At 32.4% G+C, this 22511-nt stretch overlaps 1 protein-coding gene across 2 annotated transcripts in view; it reads left to right on the top strand.

Moving 5' to 3' along the window:
* FBXW7 (F-box and WD repeat domain containing 7) overlaps positions 1-22511 on the top strand; it is a 109468-nt gene that overhangs the window by 32200 nt on the left and 54757 nt on the right. Inside the window, exon 1 of one of the 2 annotated variants that reach the window (XM_051966183.1) lies at positions 729-1043. The exons of the other annotated variant lie outside the window; for it this stretch is intronic. Coding sequence (XP_051822143.1) covers positions 897-1043 — 147 coding nt within the window. The 5' untranslated portion in view covers positions 729-896. Of the gene's footprint in view, positions 1-728; positions 1044-22511 lie in introns of those variants that run through there. 2 annotated transcript variants of the gene reach the window in all.

The raw sequence follows: 22511 nt of genomic DNA, 5'->3' as shown, positions 1-22511 counted from the left end.
TATGGACACCCATATATATATCATACTTGACATTATAACGCTCTATATTTTATGAAATTCTTTCATAATAATCCTGTTGTTATGTATGATGAGAGGCTTAGGTCAAATTACTTATTCACAATCTTAAGAGCACCTAAATGCTGGTGCTCAGAGTGGAACCCAGCCCTTTTAACACTAAATCTAGCATTCTTCCTACTAGCCTACAGTCTTTCTGTGTCTATGTGTGTTTATATGAGTAGGATCATTGATTTAGAGTTAGAAGGAGTCTTGGAGGTCATTCAGGTTTGGTTTTTTTTCATATTGCAATTGAAGAAACTCAAGGCCAAAAAGATGTGAAATGCTTTGCTTCATATTCCCAGATATAAAGTGCCAAGTCAGGATTCAAATTCAGGTCCCCTGACTTCATTCAAATCCACCATCCACTGTGCTGCTTCTGTTAGTGCACTTCTGATTAGTTTTTAAAGTGTTCTTTAAATGGTTTTCAGTTTTAGTATAATTCGGTTTCCAAATGTTGGCAAAGAAAGATCTCAAATTTTCTAAGAAAAACTCTGGTTCATAGTTGTCATGTTAGAAGGTGGACGTTGCAATTTAGTATAGCTTTCTGTGCATGTGCTTCACTACTTTGCATGGGAGGTCTACCAGCTGTTTGACTGGCAGGAGCAGACTGCTTTCATTTCAGTCGTTTATAATTCCTGGCTATTCTAGGATAGTTTGCACTTTACCAAGCAGCAGACAGGTCAGGACATTAGGAGGAGAAGTTTGAAAGACATAAGCAGCAGGCTTTGGGTTCTTAACTTTTATTTTCATTTCAAGAAATATTTTTATTTGGTTACTACTGGACCTAGCAATGTACCAGAGTTATATATAAAGTGATCAACAACTGTAAGTTTTTTAAAATGTCAAAACCAGGAAAAACTACTATAAACCATGGCTTGGTTCCTGTTGATCTCAAAAATCCAAAAGAGCCTCTACCTCACCAAACTGTGATGAAGATTTTTAGCATTAGCATCATTGCCCAGGGCCTCCCCTTCTGCCGGAGACGGGTAAGTCTGGAAAGGTTGTAAAATATCATCATATAATGAGTATTTAAAAAGAAAACATGCAAAAAATGGTTTAGCACACCATTACAGAATTTTGAAAATCAGAGTACTTATGTGTTTGAAATCATGTCAAGTCATTCTATAATGTTTAGATTGTTTCATTGTTGGGGTGAGAAGGACAGAGTACACTGGTCCATGTTTTTTTGGAAGTGTCTATATTTGTTTTTATGTGGTAAGGATCATGAAACTGTACTAACTGCTAATTGTACATTTTGAAATCTTATGAAGTAAATACAAAAAAAGAAAAATTATTCAGTTTTCTCATTTTTTTGGTAGGGGGAAAAATAAGAATATTAAATGCTATATTTTTGCAGATGGAAAGTACAGTTTTGGTACCTGAAAAGATTTTTTAGGAACCAAATATTTGGAACTGTATACATTATTTTTTCTATTCTTGAATTTAAACTTTAGAATTAATAGAATTTTATTTATTTATTTTTTGCTGTTGCAGAAAATAAAAATAGCATGTTACTCTGTGGAAGTTGTCATATAGTTTATATATAGACAATCCTGAACTGTTAAAGTAACTGTAGAATTAGATTTATGCTATTTTGCTAGTAACCCTCATATTATTATTTGTGGCTTTGGGGCTATGATTTTTAAAAGCGATATAACAACTTAATAATTAATTTTTTGGAATCATAACTAGTATGGTGATTTTATTTTCATCTTAGCTTTTTACCATGAGAGTTTTCTGTAGTATAGTAAGTTATTAGGTCCCAAATATACTTATTCAGTAAATTTTTCAACAAGAGAGCTTAGTTGGGTAGAATTGATGTAGATGTTTGAGTATAATAATTCCAAGTTCTGATCTTTTTTGTATTTAGAAATAAAACAAACTTCTAAGAATATTTTTTCTATTCTAATAAATTCTTTCTTCAATTTTGCATATTTCTCTTAATTCTATATACACTTACATACATACATATACACACATAGTATGTGTTTTTTGTTGTTGTTGTTGTTGCTTGTTTTTTACATTTTTCCAACCCTGTTTTGCCTGATGGGAGCCATATTAAAACAAAGTTAAAATATTTTGTACATATAATTTGAAACATTTTAAATGGATTCAGATATTACAACTTGCCACATTTCCCATTTTGGTATTGCTATGTGTCTCTGAAGAATTTGCTATTCTTTCTTTCTTGCTTATTCTAATAGAAGTTATTGCTATGGAGTTATTAATATACTATGTCTATTAATGTTATTAATATGTTACTATGTCAATATGTTGTTAATATACTATAATATTACTAATATATAAGAAGTTATTAATATACTGTGTTTATTAAATGAGCACCACTGTTGTATTTTAAGTATGAAAGCTTCTCATAAGTTTCAGATCATGATAAATTTATCACTTTGAAAATTTATACTGTGTAAAACTCACAGAATTATCATGCCAAATTAAGAAAATAAAAGATTATTTTCTAGAATTGAAATTCCAGCAAACTTGTTTTTCTTTTTCCTTGGTAAATATATTTTTAAAAGCTACTATATTTCATTATTATGTAAGTTTTCTGACCTCCTAAATTTGGGTGTGTTTGGTGCATTTATTAAAATATTCTTGAAAGTTTTTGATGAGATAGCATTGTTGCCTCTGAATGTATAATACTTGTTAGTGCTGTCTCTTTAAAAAGCTCCACAAATCAACCCTTCATGTTGTACCATTTTAATTAAGTTTAGAAGATGAGATTTAAACTTTTTTTTAGGATTCACAAATTGTTTTAGCGAGAAGTAACTTTGTAGTTATAAGTATTTATACAAGGATATTGCTGTTGAAGTGTCCCATTTAACTTTTCTTAATATTATATAGATGATAATTTTGTTTTAGCAATATTATTGATTTAAATATAAATAATAAAACTGACATTTGAATGTGTAGAATATACTTTTTGTTTGCTTCCCAATTGATTAATGCCTACTGTATTATTTAAAATCTGTGAGTATTAGCATTATAGGGGGGAATATGCTAATAAAATTTAGTTATGTCTTTGCTTCTGGTTATGTCAGACTATTCCTTGTTGAATGACTTTCTTTTGTTCAAGTTTTTTTTTCCCTTAAACTCTTTAAATGAAAAAAAAACTCAAATGTATATATTCTGTTTTTCTTAATTTACTATAAATGGTCTCAATGCACAAAACATTACCATCTATAATTTGGAAGGCGTTTTGAGAGTAATATTGTATAGGGTGCTGTTGTTAAATTTAAAAACTAAGGTTTCTTAAGACTGAATTGTCTTGGACTATAACATGTTAGTGTGTTCTTTAATAGTTTAAATCAAACAATATTTGAAATGACTAGTGTAAAGGTTAATGCTATGACATTTAAAAAAATACACCAGACTGTGACAACTACAGTCTTAATTATTTTCACTTCTAGAAATAATTTCATGAAATTTATGATCTTAGTGTCATGATAAATTGATAGTGTAATATGTAGGTGTATACTCAGCATGTTTCTTAGTGCTGATTTATTATTAGTGCATTTAGTAGTATTTTCTTTTTTTAAAGTAAAACTATATTTTTACTTCATATTTTCCTTATTTAAGTATTCTGAATAATATATTAAAATGTATAATTAAATATTGATGTTGAATAAAAATTGGTAAATACCGGTTATTTTCTCTCTCTATATTTAAAGTAAAGAAATAGCCGACTGCCATAGTTTATAGATGAATATTGCCCTTTAGTGTTTCATATGCCCTTGGACATGAATCATGTACTAAATGCGTAGTAGAGGCATCAGCATCATTTCCTGCCAACGTGAGGAGATGGCCAAGGAAGGTGGGTGGGGCATACTGATCCCTCAGCACAGGGGCTTGGAGTTCATTGGACCCTTCATTGTGTTGTCTGAGCTGGCCAAAGAAGGAAATATGTGAATAAAATAATAATTGATAGTTTAAAGGCAATTTTCAAAGGCTTATATTATGTGAAATACACACACACACACACACACACACACACACACACATACATACACACACACACACACACACGCACATATATACTGTTTATCATAAGACATTCCTTGAGCTACAGAGACATACCTTTTAAATAGCCCAATAAAAGATGTGGACCGGCTAATATCTAGAGACACACACATACATGAAACTTCCTAAACATAGTATAATTAAATATATATATATTCTTTAAGGATGTACTAGGTTGAGGATATCATACTAGACATAGGAGATTAAAAAAAAAATCGGTTCTGAAACATTTCTGAAAGTGGCTGCATTATATAAGGAAGAAATAACATCCAGTGGAAATAATGGAGTATAGGTTGAAAATGAGAGAGTGAGAATGCGAGTTGTCACTTAAAGAGATTGGCAAGTAGTGAAAGAAGGCTTAATAGAAGAGCAGCGAATCTGTTCTTGGTCCCTGATTCCAGCTTCAGTCTGTCCATATCCCTTATAAAGGAAGTCCCCAACTAGAAAATGTGAGAATAAATAAAATATGGACTGACAGTAGGGAGTTGAGGGCAGACCAGTGGAACCTAATATAGGAAGGAAAGTAGTACAAGTTAAAAGTCGGAAAGGGAGGTTGGTGCAGGAATAGTGTCTCAAATAGCAGAATCAATTATTTATACTTCCTGAGGCCATGGGTAATCAATGAGCCTTGAATTGGAAATTATTTTGAGCAGAATGATGCATTAGGAAGATTAGTGAGTGGTGATGGGGGAAATGGATCCTTTCCATGCTTTTCTGCCTGAACCCAACTTCCACCTCAGATCTATAGGCTCAAGTGCTAACTCTGGGAACTTGGACCTCTGAGTCACTACACCATTTCCTGGCCATCTCTCTGCCATACTCTATTTGAGGACAGCAAATAATTAAGCAAGTAAGCAAATAAATAAATGGAATTGCCATTTCTGGGGGAGGGGGGGATTGTGTCTCAGTTGTCTTAGCACTTCAATTGCTAATCCCTTTGAGTTACCTCTTCAGAGCATTCCTACCTGGCCACTATGTCCTTATATATGTTGTCCTATTGTTTAAGAATATAATCAGCTTGACATTATGGACTATCCCTAGCCTTTAGCACAATGTCCTGGTACATATTAAGCATTTAAATGCCTTTTGATTCATTCATTCATCATTCAATCAATCAGTCTAGAGGAAATAAAATGGAGTAAGTGCTACCAGTTAGAAAGATATCCTAGTGATCTAGGGGGAAAAAAAGGTAATGAGGGATGCCCTGAATAGAAATGATTGTAATAGAAAGCAAAAGAACATGATGGTTGTGAAATTGTTGTGGGTGGAATTGGTAACTGCCAACAATTTTTAATGGCAGGTGGTAGAGGGATGAAGTCCCTCTTCTATGCCATTTCATATAAATATATAGACCTTCAAGCCAGTTACCAAGCTGTCTTTGAGTTAATGGTTCTCCTTGGTGGCTCACTTAGGGAACCAAACCAAGGAACTACTGTCTCTCTATCTCCTTTGGCTCATATGTGCTCTTCCACTCCTCCATATTCTTCCCTTACTCTCAGGCTTTTATTTCTCATAAAGAATTATTTATGAACATCTTTTCAATTCTTGTCTAGATATCTCAAGAAACCTTCATTCCTTTCCCACTTATAAATCCAAACAGAAAGATTATAATTGGTAAATAGTGCTAATAACATACTGGTATGTGAAAAAACCAACAAACTCATAAAGGCAGGGCTGCTTATTTATTTATTTGTTTGTTTGTTTTAAGCATTAAAAAAAAAAAAAAAAACATTTTGAATTATAAATTGTCTTCCTTCCCGCCCTCACTTGAGATGGCAAGCAACACGATGTCAATTATAGATGTGAAATCATGTAAAGCTTATTTCTGTATCTTTTTAAAAGCAATAAAAATAAAGTGAGAAAATTATACTTCACTTTGTTCTCTCTCTCTCTCTCTCTCTCTCTCTCTCTCTCTCTCGAGGTGGATAGAATTTTTTCATCATCAGTCCTTTGGAATTGTCTTGAGACATTGTATTAATCAGAGTAGTCAACAGAGTTTTAAGTTTTGAAATAAAATTAAGTATAAAAATAATCTATCTCATCAATTCAACATTTATTCAAATTGACAAACATATACAACATACTTAATATGTAAAATGTACTGCAAATATAAAGATAGAAGCAAAACGGTCTCTACCATTTTGGAACTTATTATGTTCCACTTCTAAAATCTCTGAAAGTACCCAGAAGTTAATTTTGACACAAGTCTTATCTCCTGTTTTCCTTTATAAAACAATGTTTTCCCTCAACATCAACATTCAAAATTAATAAAAACTCTTGTATGCTGATTTTTCTTGATTACTTTTATACAATAATTTGCAGTTATTTTCATTAATGTTTCAGATGCTCTGCAGTTAAATAACTCAAGAATCTGGTTGGTTCTATGGTTTAATTTTCTCTTGGAGAGCATAGTCTAACCTTCAAAGAATTGACTTAGAAATGATATTTTGGAGCAAAACCTATACATATATATGTATACCGATTTGAAATTTCCTGTGAACATTATACGTTTAGAAAATTATCTCCTGTGATGGGCAAAATTTCAAGCTTATGTAAACTGCTGATGTCTTAAAACTTGTGCCCAGTTGGGAAATCTTAGTGGTCATAAAGGAATATATTTTTTTAAGGTTGTATTATCTTAACCAGCCTTATACTATGCTTTCCCAGTTTTACCACATTGTTGAGTTAGTACTGCTTAGCAAAAATGTTTTGATAGATTTAGACTTGTAAAGGATATTAGAATCAATCAGGTCCAACCTTTTCATTTTATAGGTGAAAAAATCAAGACATGGAATTGAATGACTTACCTCAAATCACAAAGGCAGAATTTGAATTGAAAACTTCTTGACTCCTAAAGCAGTATCATATCTACTCTGTTATGCAGTTATGAATAGAGACGCACAACTAGAACTTTAAGAAAATTGGAAACAAATTTTGATTAAGATTTAAATTAAAATACTTTAAAAAATTCTAGTATCACAATAGAATATTGGCATTGTGCTTTTTGATGAATTTTTTGTTCATTATTAAAAAACAGTTTGCTTTGATGATATTGGAGGGACTTATGTTTAAAAATCCCCTAATTATTATTTTGTCCTAATTCTGAGATATTTAGATGCATTGTGCTTTTTTGACTTAAAAATTTGTGTGCCTATTTTTCACTTTGAAAATATCTTAAGCTAATTGACTTTCTCTAATGCTTTGACTTATGTTTCTTTAGGATTTGTCCAATATTTTAGCATTTAACTAATCAGCTCATTGTGACCCAGTTCTGCAAAAGGACTGAAAGGATTTGGCCGTTTTTCAGAAAGCAACTGGTTTAGTTACAATCTTTTTAAAGTTCAGTAGGTACTGTAATAGATCCAAGAGTGCATACACAGGGGCCTGATGGAGAGTCAAGAGTCAGGAAGACTTGGTTCAAGTTCTCCCTCTGACATATAATAGCTCAATGGCACTGGCACTTTATTTAATTTCTCAGTGTCCCAGAGTATTCTCATAGACTTCAGAATTCAAGAGGACCTAGTGATCTACAATGATGAAGGGAATTTTCATACTAGGAGTTCCCTTCAACAGTTTTGCCTCTCCAAAGTTAGTATAGACATGGAAAGTCAACCATCAGTATTTCTGGTAAAATGAATTATGTATAGGGGGTTACTATTTGCATATTCCCTAAATCCCTTGAAAGAGAATAGATGGAGATTTGTAGCAAAAGCAATCTCTTTATCATGTTCAAGAAAGAAATAATGTTATTATTGGATTTTAGGAATGAAAGATTCTATCACAAAATTTTATGTTTTGTATTTTCTCATCTTTATATGATTGTCTAATATGATGTAAAGAGAAGAGGGTAATTTGGAATATTTTTAATCAGAGTATTACTGTTAGTAAAGTCCCTTTAAAAAATAACTGTTTCTTTAAGTCAAACCAACTACTTGAACTGAAACAGTTCTCTGCATATCTTTATTATTTGTCATGAAACAACTAAAATGTTGGAATAGGCTGCTTCTTTCATTATTTCTTTAAGTTTAATACTTTAATTTCTGTTTTCATAGTCTTATTGTTTACTGAACTTCTGCATTTGGGAGTGTTTAGTGCATTGTATGTGCGGTTCAAATGGGAGCCTTTCCCTAAGCATGTTGCTATTAATAAACAGCACCATAAGATTACTTCTCACATTAACTGCAGCAGCTGACCGGAATGCTGGCATATTTCTTAGAGCACCACTGCATTCTATCTTAACATTTTTATCATAGCTATGTCATATAAGAAGAGTCATGTCTTAACATTTTTTTTGGTTTTGTAGACTACTGCTACATTGTCAACTTTATTGCTATTTATTTACTACTTTATAGCATTGGAAATTGTCACATATTAAAATAGTGTATGTTTATATGTATATATGTATATATACATATATGCATATATGTGTGTAAGTATATATATATATATATATATATACATACATATTTTTCAATTAAAACTATCAACACTGATTCTTTTCCTGTATTTTGTTTTGCCTTCTTTCAGTAGAATTCAATAAATATTGTCTTCTATTTACTGGGTTCTTCTTCTCTTCCCTCCTCCTTCCTACTTCCAGTTCTCTGTAATCTTTTACTTTATACCTGGATAAGCTACCATAGACCATCTTGCATAGCATTCTAATTTTTCAGAAAAAGCAACTAAGGACCACTGAAGTGAATTATGCAATTTTGCATAATTAGTGATGGTTAGTGATGGACACGATTTGTTTTTGTGTAAGTGTATCATTCTATGACTAAAAAGGAACGAGGTGCTTAGTAGGTAAGTGTCAGAATGAGGTGCTGGGTGAAACTGCATCATCATAACACATATAGTTGTCATTTTTTTTGGTGGTGAAACACCCAGAAACAAATTGTGTACTTTAGCACTAGAACTAGATGAGTTTAACCATTCTTTAACCAAAGAAGTCCTTTGGCAATCTGCTGAAGCCTATGGTCGTCTTCTCAGAATGTCTTTAAATACATAAAATAAAGTATTATATTATAAAAGAAAATGATTATTGAAATATTTATTAAAATAATTTTTAAAAATGAGTTCATGAACCCCAGGTGAAGAATCTCTCCCTTAGAGCACGCCTAAATTCCAGTGGAATTAGAGTTACAATGTTCAGGCTAAGAATGTCTCTGCAGATCAACACCAGGTGGCAGCAGCAGCTTCTACTTTGGCTGCTACCTGTTAATCCAGACAGCACAGAAATGTCAGGAATGAGATGAGAGTCATTGTCACATTCCAAAACTTTATCTTGACCCTGATTAGAGGCCTATATTAATGACTGTTTCAGCTTCACATAGTGATTGCTCTACTGGATAGATTACTACAGTTTAAGCACATAAAACCTTCTTAATATAGGAGACAAATCACAGCAACTTAGAGTTAGAAAGCCCTTTGAGGCCATCTACTTGAACATCAACTTCGAAACAAAGGGACTTAAATAATTTTTAAAAATAAGGCTTTTGTTGATAATTTAGTCTGAGTAAAGTAATTTTTTTCTTAAGAAACTGAATCTCATATTGATTAGTTTTATAGAACTGCTCCTCCTACCCCTTGCCTTTAATTTTTTCTTCAAATAAGAGTTATTTCTTTAGAGAGAGGAGGGGTGTAGTTGAAAAGGAAGGTGTTCGAGAATCAGAAAAGATCCTAAAAATTAAAATGAACAGAAATTTTATTAGAGAAGCTTTAGGTTCACTTAAATGTTACTCGTATTGTATACTAAACCAACCTGACTTTATAGTTGTAGGATTCTGAAAGTCAGTTAATCTCTGTGAACCTCAGTTTGCCCATTTGTAATATAAGGCAATAACAGTATTCACTTCATAGGACTGTGAAAATCAGTTGAGATCATATATGTAACGTTTTATATATTTCAAGTTATTGTTTTAATAGAAGTCTGAGGACTTGTTGCCACTCTTTGATTTGTAATTTGGATTGACAAGCATTTTCCATTAGCTCTGAGAGATTGGTTTTGTTTCCAATCTGAGAAAGGAGGTAAAACAAGTCAGTCCTGAGAATTCTTAAAAGTACACATAGTCTTTTGAGATACAAACTGAGGGGAAGTAATGGGGGCTTCAAGAATTGAGCTGCTTCAAAAGAGTCAAGATAGCATCCCTGGCTCTGCCTAGAACTTAATGAGATGGACCAGAAAGAATTGGACTATAAAGGTATGTATGGGCAAACTGAAGGGATGAAAATAAAAGGAATTTTGAGTAGCAGTGAAGGAAGGGAAAGAGAGGAGCCCCTATGGAGAAAGACAATTGTTATATTTTTGTTGAAAATTGAAACATTAAAGTTTTTTTAAGTCCTTAAGACATTTCTACATATATGAAACACTGACTATTGAATGTGGTCCTCTTTGTGAGGTAGAATTTGTGAAATTTTAAAATCTCCCTATGAAGGACTTTTGTTCAATTAATTTCAGATTCATATATTAATGATGTCTCTTGATTTATCATTAAAGCAGAGGGCAGAACTATTCTTCTGTGCAAACAAGACGAATTTATGAATTTGCTAATCTGCTTTGAATGTCAGCTTTTAGTTGTTGTTTTGTGTATGTGTGTGTGTACACATTGAAGATTTCTGAATGGAGGAATAACATGGTCAGAACTCTGTTTTAGGCAGCTGTTTGGAAAATAGATTGGAAAAGGAAAACAGGAAGGAGCGTATTGCAACAATACAGGAAGTTCTGAATAATATCGTTGGTGAGACTTCCTCCAGGTCATATAAGTAGTCAAACATCTTTGGAAACCTAGTAAGATATTTTAAGTGAAGGTGGTTGTAGTAGTCAGGAAACTTCGTACTATGTAGTAAATCAGAAAATTAGTTACATTGTTACTGGATACTAAAGTTAAATACAATAATAATATATAATATTATAATATAATATCTAATAATAATAATAATAGCTAATATTTATGTAGTACTTAATATATTATAGGCCCTGCTAAGTGCTTTATAATTATTATCTCATTTGATCCTCACAACAAGGTGCTGTTATTACTCACATTTATAGACGAGGAAACAGGCCCACAGAAATTGTGACTTTCTAATTAGTGTTTGAGTTTGGATTTGAACTCAGATCTTCATGCCTTCCGGCCAGATGTGCACCATCATTTAACTATGCTTTGTATAGCTGTCCCGTTAATTAAAAAAAACTACATGGAAATGTATCTAGTTTTGCCCACTATGTGCTGATACATTACTTTTTTTTTTGTTGAGAATTTTAAGTGCTTGCTAGTTTTTTCCCATCAATATATCTTACTCCTTGCTGTGTTCTCTTTGAGCCAATGACCTGGTCTTATTGTTCCAAGATAGCCCATCTGTAGTCATGTGTATATCCTGTTTGTGTGTTTGTATGTATATTATATTATATACATATATACATATCTACTTAAGTGCATATACATGTTTAAGTGTGTAGAAGAAAAAGATGGACACTAAAGAGATGCCCATCAATTGGAATGTTCATATTGTGGTATATTAATAGAATATTATTGTGCCATTAAAAATGATGAGAAGGGACAGTTTCAGAGAAACTCAATCAAAAAACATTTGTTAAGCACCAATCACTTGCTGGGGACTGTGCTAAGTGCTGGGGATTCAAAAAATAGGGTAAAGATCATCCCTGTTCTCGGGAGCTTGCAGTTGATTGGAAGAGACAGCAGATAAACATATACAAAGCAAACTATATAAAGGATGAATAGGAAATTTTTAACAGAGAAGGAACTGGAATTAAGAGGGGCTGGAGAAAGCTTCCTGTAGAAGGTGGGATTTTAATTGGGACTTAAAGGAAACCAGGACGATGAGTAATCTTAGTGGAGGAGGGAGAGAGTGTTCCAGGAATGGGGACAGCCTGAGGAAATGCCGGAGGTTGAGAAATGGCGTGTCTCGTTTAGGAGGCTTTGGGTCAAAGATTACTTGTATGAACTGATACAGGGTGAAGTGATCAGAACTGGAATATTTTATGTGGTAACAATGTTGTAATGGCAACAACTTTGATGAACTTAAGAATGCTGAACAGTTCAATGACCAGTCATGATTCCAGAAGACTGATGATGAACTCTGCTGCCCGCCTCCTGACAGAGAAGTGGCAGACTGAGGACACACACAGAGCATGGACACGGGCAGTGTGGGAATTCTGAAGTAAGTGAGGTTAGAGATTCGGAACCTCTCTGGTATTGTGGATACCACCATTCCTTCCCCTATTGGCAGTCTGTTGAAGTCTCTGAACCCCTTCTCAGAATTATTCTCAGAAGAATATTTTTACATGCATCAAACAAAAACTATATAGGATTACAAAGGGAAGCAATTATATTGAAATAGTTAACACATTTTTTTTTAAGTTCATAAATCCTATGTTACGAACATCCTCAAATAGATCATCAACAAGTATAAAAGTTACTTAGATAGTTCTAAATTATTTAATTAATTTCTCAAAACTCTTTAGTTTTATCCTGTCACAGCCCCAATTAAAAAAGGGTGAAATTTAAACCACTTAACTTGGCCTTTTAGAAACTTTTTCCTCTGTAATTTCTTTTCATTTGTATTGTCTTCCTTGCAAAAACTCTGTAGTCTAGCCAGATTAGTATATTTGGTTTGCCAGAAATATGCTTTGCCCTTTCTATCTTTTCTATCTTTTTTGTTCAGTTGTCCCTGCTTAGAATGCCTTCCCTTCTCTTTACCTAGCCAAATTATGCCACTTCTTTAAGGCCCCACTCAGATCCTTCCCTCTTTGACCATTCCAGTTATTCTCAATCTGCCTTATCTCCTGTGTTACTTTCTTCGCCTCCTTCTCTTCCTTCCTCTCTCCCTCCCCTCCTCCCCCCACTCATTTTGATGCTGATCATCTCCTGTCTTATGTTGTTCTTTACATGCTCTGGCTATACCAAAAGCTCTTTGAGAGTTGGGCTATTCATGTGATTTTCCTTAGATTTGGAATTCAGTACTGAGTTGTATGAAACATTTATTAAACAGCAGAAAATTTATTTTGAGAAGTTTCAAAAGAAAATTTCAGTAAGAATATGATTTTTTAAAATGTTTTCAAACTAGTTCTTCAAATATGAATCTGAATTTTTTTTATTATAGCTTTTTATTGACAGAACATATGCGTGGATAATTTTTTAACATTTACCCTTGCAAACACTTCTGTTCCAACTTTTCCCTTCCTTCCCTCTACCACCTTCCTTAGACGGCAGGCAGTTTCCTTATACATGTTAAACATGTTAAAGTATTGAATCTGAATTTTAAAAATATTTTCATTTCTTTATTCAGACTTTAGTTTACTGTTTAATTTTTAAATGATTATTTTTTTGTAATTTGTAAAGTAATATAAATTTACTTAGAGGTATGGGTTACTTGACTAAGGAAAAATAAATGTACAATCATTTATTTAGTGGGATTTAATTCTGGGAGTATCAGAAAGTTTTAAAGATTATTATGTATCTGTTTTAGTGGAGAGGATAATCAATTTTTGATGAGCAAAGGAACTGTGGAGTCTAGACATAGGGCACCTTGATCCCCCTTGATCCATTCTTTGTTTTCCAAACTTGTTTTTAACTATCTCTTGCTTTATCTTCATTTTGCATTTGACTAAGGGCCAGATGTTGTGGTCTCATTTTTAAGAAATGTGACTAATAGAAGAAGTATAAAACCTTAAGCTATCAGTTTCATAATTTAGCTTAATACAATTCATTACAATTTCAAGGGATAAAGTAAAAAGTAATGCTGAAAATCTTAAATACTTAAAAAGTTTAGAATAAATGTAATTTGGTAACTCTGATAATGCCTGATAATTCTTCAAAAGCAGTATAATCAGTATTTTGTTCAATGCTATAGTTTTAAGGTAAATAGTTTACATATGAACTCACTCAAAATTTAATGTGTAAATATTTAGCACTCCTCACTAGCATAAATGAGGCAACAGTGTGACACATTAGATAGAACACTGGGTCTGGAGTCAGGAAAATCTGAATCCAAATTTGTCCAGGTATATCAAATAGCTTTTATGACTCAAGCAAATCACTTCCCTTCTTCTTGCTTCAATTTCCTTATCCATAAAATGGGATAATGAGCACTCTTGCCTGTCAGGATTGTCATGAGGATCAAATGAGGTAATATTTATAAAATGCTTTGCAAACCATAAAGCATGATAAAAATGCTAGTCCCTAACATTAATATAATGATACATTCTAATCAATGACTTCCTATTAGAATGTGTTTTAATTAAATGTCCTGTTTTCCCCTTATGTTGCTTTAGGAATGATTTTTTTATTTTAATGTACTAGTTTCAAACTAACTTATATTAAGTGTCTACTATATGCCTACACTTTGACAGATGCTGAGGCTACAAATGTAGTAAATAAAATGATCCCTACTTTTGAAAAACTTCTGGACAACAGGGACATGTATAAAGAAAATTTACACAATGGATTTAGGAGGGAGAAAAAGAGAGACAAGGAGAAAGAATGAGAAAAGGTTTCATGGGCAAGATGGAGTTTGAGTTTGTACTTGAAAGGAAGAGAGGAATTCTGTGAGGCAGGGGTGAAAAGAGGGTGAACAATGTAAAGGCAGATATTCAGGATGAATAGTGTAAAAACACTGAGACAAGAGATAAAGACAGTGTCTGTTATGAAGGGGAGAAGACCAGTTTGGCTTTATTTTGGAAGTGTAATGTTCTTTGAGGCTAGAAAGATAGTTTGGAACATGTTGTGAAAATAATTTGAGGATAGATTGGGACCAGGCTGTAAAGAAGTTTAAAAGCTAAACAGAGTTGGTTATATTTCATCGAAAAAGAAATAAAAGAACCACTTCAGTTGATTGAGTTAGGGCAGAAATATGGTCAGATTTGTGCTTAAGGAAAATTGCTTTGGCAGCAGTATAGAGTATGGACTGGAATGGAGAGATACTTGAGGTTGGAAGATTGGTTAGGCTATAGAAGTAATTATGAAGATGGATGTCATAGCTGAAGCATTGAAGGTAGAATTAGCAAGATTTGGCAACTGATTCTAAATGTAAGATGAAGGAGCATGAGGACTTGAGGATAATATCACACTTATATACCTGGAAGGCTGTGAAGGATAGTGGTGTCTTCAATAGAAATAATCAAGTTTGAAAGAAAGTGAGGACTTGGGGAAAATAAGGAGTTTTGTTTTTAATGTTTATTTCACACTAGGCTGTATTCCATCCTTCCTCAGAAAGTTCTTTATCCTGGAGAATCACTTCAGTTTTAATTCACGAACTCATACTTCATAAATTTTTTCTGCTCCTGGGACCCCTTCCTCTGTTTGGAGAGTTGAGAGTTTCTCAAAATCTATTCAAGGATGGTCATAGTTTTCATTAGATTTCTAAAGGCATCCATGACAAGACAAAAAAAAAACCAAAAATCTTCTGCTCTCAAATCATGAGAGATTCTTAAAATCTCTATATTTTCTATGCAATTAAAAGCATTTCCTTTTACAGCTAAGTAATGCGAATTTATACAACTGATCTTTTTGTCTAATTGTACTTAAGAACTTTTTTAGTGGAATATAAGCTTCTTGAAAGAATGAACTCTTTCAAATTTTTTCTTTTATTTTTCTAGTCTGTCAAAGTGCCTGACAAAAGTAGATGCTTAATAAATAAATGCTTATTGAATTTTTTCCCCTGAATGTGAGTATTCTTCCCAAAATGCATACTGTACCCCTCTGTTGCATCCATCTTACAGATCTCCCTTCTACCTATTTCTCATAAGTTCACCGTAAAAGATATGCTACTCATCATCATTCTGGGATCCTTCTTTATGTTCTTCGCATCACAAGGATGCCATTGGCACACATGGGAACATCTATCAGTTGTCCTTTCTCACCATGTGACCAATCAGTCTTTTTTGTTTTATAATTTTTTTATTAGCTCCTTTATATAACTTCTCTTCTGTAAGTCTTTCTTGATAATATAATAGAAGTAAAGCTTCAGGGAAAAAACTATTATACTATTAACAACAGTATTGGTAATGTATAACAAAAACCTGCCATCTGATTACTATAATTGTACCTATTTTTCATGATTTCAGATAGTGTCCACAGATAGTAGTATGTGTATTCTGGAGAAAGAAACATTATATCAGAAGTAAAAATTATCCTTTTCCCCCTTCTCTTTTCTCTCAAAATTTGTTATGGCTAGTGAGTTGCAAAATAGCTGTCATTTCTCATTTAGTGAACTGTTGCTTCTTAAGTACAGATTCTATTCTTTATTTTTCTTTTGAAGAAAGAATGGCCACATTTTGTTAATTGGGGAAAGTAGTGGTAAATACATATATGTCTAGTAGCTTAGGGTTTAGCACACGATTTAAACAAGATTTCCCTAAGACCATAGCAAATTTGTCAAGTGTTTTATTTAGTTTCTAATTTGTTAATAACTTGCACAAGTTTTTTGAAAAAAAAATTTTTCATAATAGGAAAATAACTCTTAACTCCATTGATTTATTAACATAGGCAATGATTTTTGACTTTCAGAAGCCTTTCTTTTTTATTTATTGGCTTAATTCTATTATGCAGCTCTCTTTATCACTATTAATAGGTTAAGGTAGGATTCTTAGATCAGTGATTATTTGCCAATGTAAGATCATCTTTCTAAGAATCATAATTTTTTTCTTTAAGGTTATCCAATGTTTGTCTTCTCTGAGATTTCTAGAAACTTTCATTAAATCCACTCATGCTTCTTGATAAATCTAATTCTGACCTTTTTGTTAATTTTTCTTTCACTGATTACAATACTGTTATGTCAGTTAAGTCTTGGAAATGAAAGTTAAGCATTGAATAGTAAACTGACATATATTTTTGGGTTTGTTGCTCGATGGCCTAAACACATATATGTATGTATATATGTATAGTGTGAGTTATTTGTACCTGTATTTAAAGGTACAATTTAGTTGAAAGGAAATGAAAATGATCAAGTCTGGAGAATACATATGTTTAAACTGAAACATAGATCAGAAGATCTATGATTTCATTGCTGTAGGCATTCCGTCCATTGAGTCCATCAATCATTAAACATTTAGCACTTAGTCTGTGCCAGGATTGTTCCTAAGCACCAGTGATATAAAGAGAGGTAAGAAATGGTACCTTTTGAGATAAATAGACCCATAAACAGGCTATTGCAGTAATGTATGCATGAAGTGATATGCGCTCCTCCCTCTCCTCCCCATTTCACCATCAGCTTTATGTTACAAAAGTAATATCAATGTGCTTTGGCAACAGACTTGATATGGACGGTGAGCCAGAATTAGGAATTAAGGATGACACCTAGATTGGAAGCCCAAGAGACTGAGAGGATACCAGTGCCCTCAACAGTAATAAAGATGTTTGGAAGAGTGGAAGCTTGAGGGAGAGGAGGGGGGCAGATAATGAATTCTGAGCCATGTGGCCACTTATTAGTGGGAATGACCTGAATGAAGATACCTCAGAAGAGACTGAGAAGGAACAAGGGTCTTCCCCATTCCTTGATATATGATATATGATCTTCATGATCTGTTTTAATCAAAAAAATCTGGTGGCTAACGTGTTGAAAAGGAAACCATCCAGATATGGATTAATCTTTAGGTACAATATAATATATGTTCTGCAATTAAACTTAATATGCTTGTAGTCACTTTTGTTTATAGAACTTAATGGAGGATTAACTTCATAAGTGAGTGTGTTTAGATCAGCAAAATGCTTCATGAGTACTGTCTAATTTTATACATACAATAATTCTGAGACTATAATGGGATTATTATCCTCATGCTACAGACACAGGAAGTCAAACAGAGGTTAAATGACTTAGTTAAGGTCATGGTATGGTGGTGTCTGAGGCAAGATTTGAACTTGGACCTTCCCGACTTCAGGTCTGGTCTTCTATCCATTGTAGTATCTAGTTACCTCAGTTCAGAAACTTTAAACCTATATAAAGATAATTTAAGGTCAAAAACTAGTTTTTAAAAATTGAGCTGTTTGTGCAATAATGGGCTTTTTAAAGGTTCAAGTTCTCTTTAGAAATAAGTGCATTTAGAAATAAGTTGAGACTTAAAAGGGGTAAAATGACACACCTTTACATTGTGACAAGATTCGAATCTCTTGGTTTCCTTAGAGCTCTTTGCCCTCCACACTTATGTTTAACTTATGTTTCTCATGAGCATTGCCTCAAGAAAGAGAAGATGAGGAAGCTCATTGGCATCTTGTTATTTTCAAAATGAACTATGATGGAGAAATCAGAGCTAAAAACTTGTGGACTTTATGGAAAAGAATATTTGTACATTATACTTTCTTTTCAATAAATTTCTGTAGAATTTTTAAAAATTAACTTTTGCTATTCTTGATCACAAATTAGGAAAAAATTATTTTTATCCTCTGTCTAATATTTTATTATTGTTTTATGTGGAAAAATTAATATCATTCATATGTGAGCAATTTTAGTTGAATAATTTAGACATTCCACTACAATGTATTTTTATTACTATATCAGTTATTTAAAATTGCATTGTTACTTACTGGCATGAACGTGTAGGGGCAGTATTGTACTATCTTCTTACTATTTTGTTGAATGATTCATTCAGCAAAGTAGTAAGAATGTTTTGTGTGTATGTATGTATGTATATAAAAGCTAAGAGTGTTACTGATAAATATCTTCAAAAATATACTTTAGTACTTAAAGCTGGACTGATTGCTATTTTAATAGCTAAAAATGGTTGCAAATTTTAATTTTTATATAGAATTTATAATTGCTACCTACTGCTAGGCATTAACTTTTCATAGAAACTTTTGTCTACTATTTCTGTTTGTGATCAAAGAACATGTTAGTTTAGTTAGGAAGAAAATGAATACAAAAGGAATACAAAATCCAAATGAGCTTCATGTTTCTTAAATTCCATTTATAATGCTTTAGTCAAAATGTGTTCCTCCCTTCTCTCTCTCCTTTTGAAAATTAGCAATCTCTTACCCTCATTCATTATCAACAAGCTATTCAAAGCGAGGAGTATGTATATAGTATAATTAATTGTATTTTGTTTTTGTTTTTGTTTTTAATTTTGTGTTGCACTTTTCTATTTTCTGTCATTTACTACATGTCTAGTGGAACACAACATCCATTTGGTAAAAAGTATCTTTACTTCATTATTTGTGGTTTAAATGAAAAAGTATTCTTTTAGCAATAAAACTATATTTCCATGACTAAGTATTAAAAATAAAATGAATATTTTCTTCAAGATCTAAACTTCCGTACTTTTTTCTTTATTCTGTAATTATTTCCAGTTGGTCTTTGTCTTATAAGATACCCTGTTTAGCAGAGGAAAAAATTATCCAACCCATACCTAAAATTGATTTTTTAAAACGGGGCTTCTTAAACTTTTTCCACTCATGATCCTTTTTACTTGAAAATTTTTTATGTGGTTTTGGATATTTAGGTATATAAAATAGGTATACAGATCAAACATTTGCTGATATTATAATTTCACAATCCCTACTTTCAGTTGTATGATTCCATGCATGACCTGCAGTTTAAGAAGCTTTACTTATAAATACATTTCAGACTTTTTCCATATACTTTTAATATAATCAATCAAACAGTCAGCTCTACTAATAGATTTCTTTAATTTGCAAAATGAGAAAATATTCCTCTATAATTTTGAAACAGCACAATTTCCTTTTGACAATTTTTGGTAATTCTCTGATTTCATGAAAAAAGAAAATACTTAGAATTAAACATATGATTAATCAGTAATTATTATCAATTATTTGATTATTTGGGGATCCTGGATATTTCCCTAGAATTCCAAAAATTTTAATTCCTTCCCAAATTTCTCAAAAAAGACATGAAGTAATAATCATGTGAAGGGTTTAATTAACTGCTAAAAATAATATCACTTGTGCTTACCTATTTTGTAGATATATCATAAAGACTAGTGAGAAGAACTGTCTTAAATTTAGCTCCCTTATCTAGATGAAAAAAAAAGCATACCTTCTTGATACTTTATTGGGTGTTCTAAGGATAGCTCTCTAAATTATATTTACCTCAGTTCAGCATGAAAATTCTGAAATGTCATGATTTGTTAGTACATAAAGTATATTATCTAATGGATTAATGTATGTTACTGAAAAATACTCTCAGTGAAACAATGATTTTAAATACTGAAACCATTTCCCTTTCTTCAGTTTCACAACTGAGTTGTGAATTAAGGAATGTAAGTATTCATGAACAACCTACCTTCTTTGAAAACTTTACTGATAAAGATAATGTATAATATATCATGAAACTAAAGAAATAAGAACTTAGAAAATCTGAAGAACTGGTTCATACATTTTAGCAAAAGTATCTGCAGTTTAGACTTGGGGGTAGCAGAGTCCAGGGTGGTAAATTGTGGTCTCTTTAGTTCTTTTCATTGTCTAGTTATCTGAAGACCCTTAATTTAAACACAAACCTCACCTCCTTCTCCATCGTAGTTAATCTGTTAAATTTGAACTGCAACTGCTTTATTGAGTAGAAGCGTTATCCTGCCCATTTTGCACCAGCTTTGTTCCTGAGCAGGATTTTTCAGCTGTTTGTGTGCATTACCATACAGCTGGTATGTAGAGGGGAGAAGGAAACAGGCAGAAGCTGCTCTGTCTGCAAGTCTAAGAAGCTCTTTTGCAAACAGGGTGCTAGCAGATGGGGCATGTGTTTGAACGGGTTTTACTGATAACAGAGTGCATTAAAAATCATTCTAAGGAAGTCGAAGGTCGGCCCCATGAATTCAAATCTTGAGAGGTATTCAGCCTTTTGAAAACCTTTATAGAATATTAATTAACCATGGTACATGAAAGTGATAAATGGCCTATGGGGCAAGGAGATACCATCCATATTGTTTCTTCTTCAATTTAATATGCTTTTATAATTTCTTAATAAATTTTGAAGATATTCATATCTTTGGGGCTTTGTCTTCATCTTATAGTGGATTTCATATTTCTAATTGGTTTCATTTACTTAATTTTTTTCACCTAAACATATTATTATAGACAAACTGTTTCTATAAAAGTAGTAAAATATGTATAGACTTGTTTTATTATGTCATAAGAAGGATAGCCCATTTAAAAGGCTTCTCATCCTTTCCATTTAAAGATATTTCTCCTCTAATAATTTTTAGTTCCATTATATATTTTGGTAGTTTGACATGTCTACCTTAAAAATTAGATGCCATTGTATATTTACTATATGTATATGGTATTAAAATTTCTCTCTGAATCTCATTGTTAGAGAAGTATTTTGTGAGCATGATGTAGTGAGAAAAGTACTGGATTTTGAACCCAACACTGTTCATCATGTGGTCTTAAGTAAGTCATTTAACTTTTCTTTACCTCAGATTCATCTATAAAACATGGAAGATATAATAGCTGTAAATTTATAGAAAAACACTTGGCCAAAATTATAGAGTTTTTCTAAGGACCTCTTCTCTTCCACATATAGTATCTTCTTATATGTCTGCTGCCAGTTGATAGTAATTTTTAAAACTTATAGAAAATTGAAAATAGACATTTTAAAATAACAAAATTATGTATTCAGCATCAACATTGTCTGCTAATCTATTTCCTAAGACAGAAAGTCATGAATCTCTTGAATTATGTTGTTAGAACAGAGATCTTAGCTATACAGCTTTTTGCTAAAACGTTAATTTCATCCTAAAGGCAATGGGGAAGTCATTGAAGCACTCAGTTATCATGATCAACTTAGTATAATGATTAAATAGACATGGGTTGGGCCATGAATAACTATATTGCCTAATAGCTTGAAATCAAGAGTCATAGCAATGATGGCATCCACTTACTTCACATCTACAGATAATGAAAAGAGACCACAGGCTATCTTTTTGTCTATTTATGTGTCCATCTTTCTGTATCTGTCCATGTTTTTAAAATCAGCAGTGTTTACTTACGTAAACTACACTACATCAAACTATGGCAGGGACAAAAAAAATGTAGAGAGCTTATTCATTGACCTTGTGGAGCTTACTGTATGGTTAAGAAATTGAAATGTGAGTTAATGAAAAGACCAGAAACCAATACAAGACATTATATAATCACATGCTCATTATTTGGTAGAATCTTTGATACTGTTAAGAATTCTAAGAAAATCTAAGGAAAAGGACTATGTAGGTTGGATAGTAATAAATTGACGCTCCTGAATTGACCCTCAAGTACTTTGTCACAAAGCAGATAAATTCTTCAACATTGCCCTTCCAGCATCCTCTTTCATTTTCTCCCCTCTTCTCTGGAAAACCTGCAATTGAGTTCTTCCTCATTTTATTTGAGAATACTTTATCATTCTTTTATGTACTCATGTTCTAAATTGTAGTGTATTTATCTACATATTTCATCTTCCCTTAATAGATTGTAAGCTCCTTGAAG

Source organism: Antechinus flavipes, chromosome 6 (assembly GCF_016432865.1).
Source record: "Antechinus flavipes isolate AdamAnt ecotype Samford, QLD, Australia chromosome 6, AdamAnt_v2, whole genome shotgun sequence".
NCBI classification, from domain to species: domain Eukaryota; kingdom Metazoa; phylum Chordata; class Mammalia; order Dasyuromorphia; family Dasyuridae; genus Antechinus; species Antechinus flavipes.
This window is presented reverse-complemented; position numbering and strand designations above follow the sequence as displayed.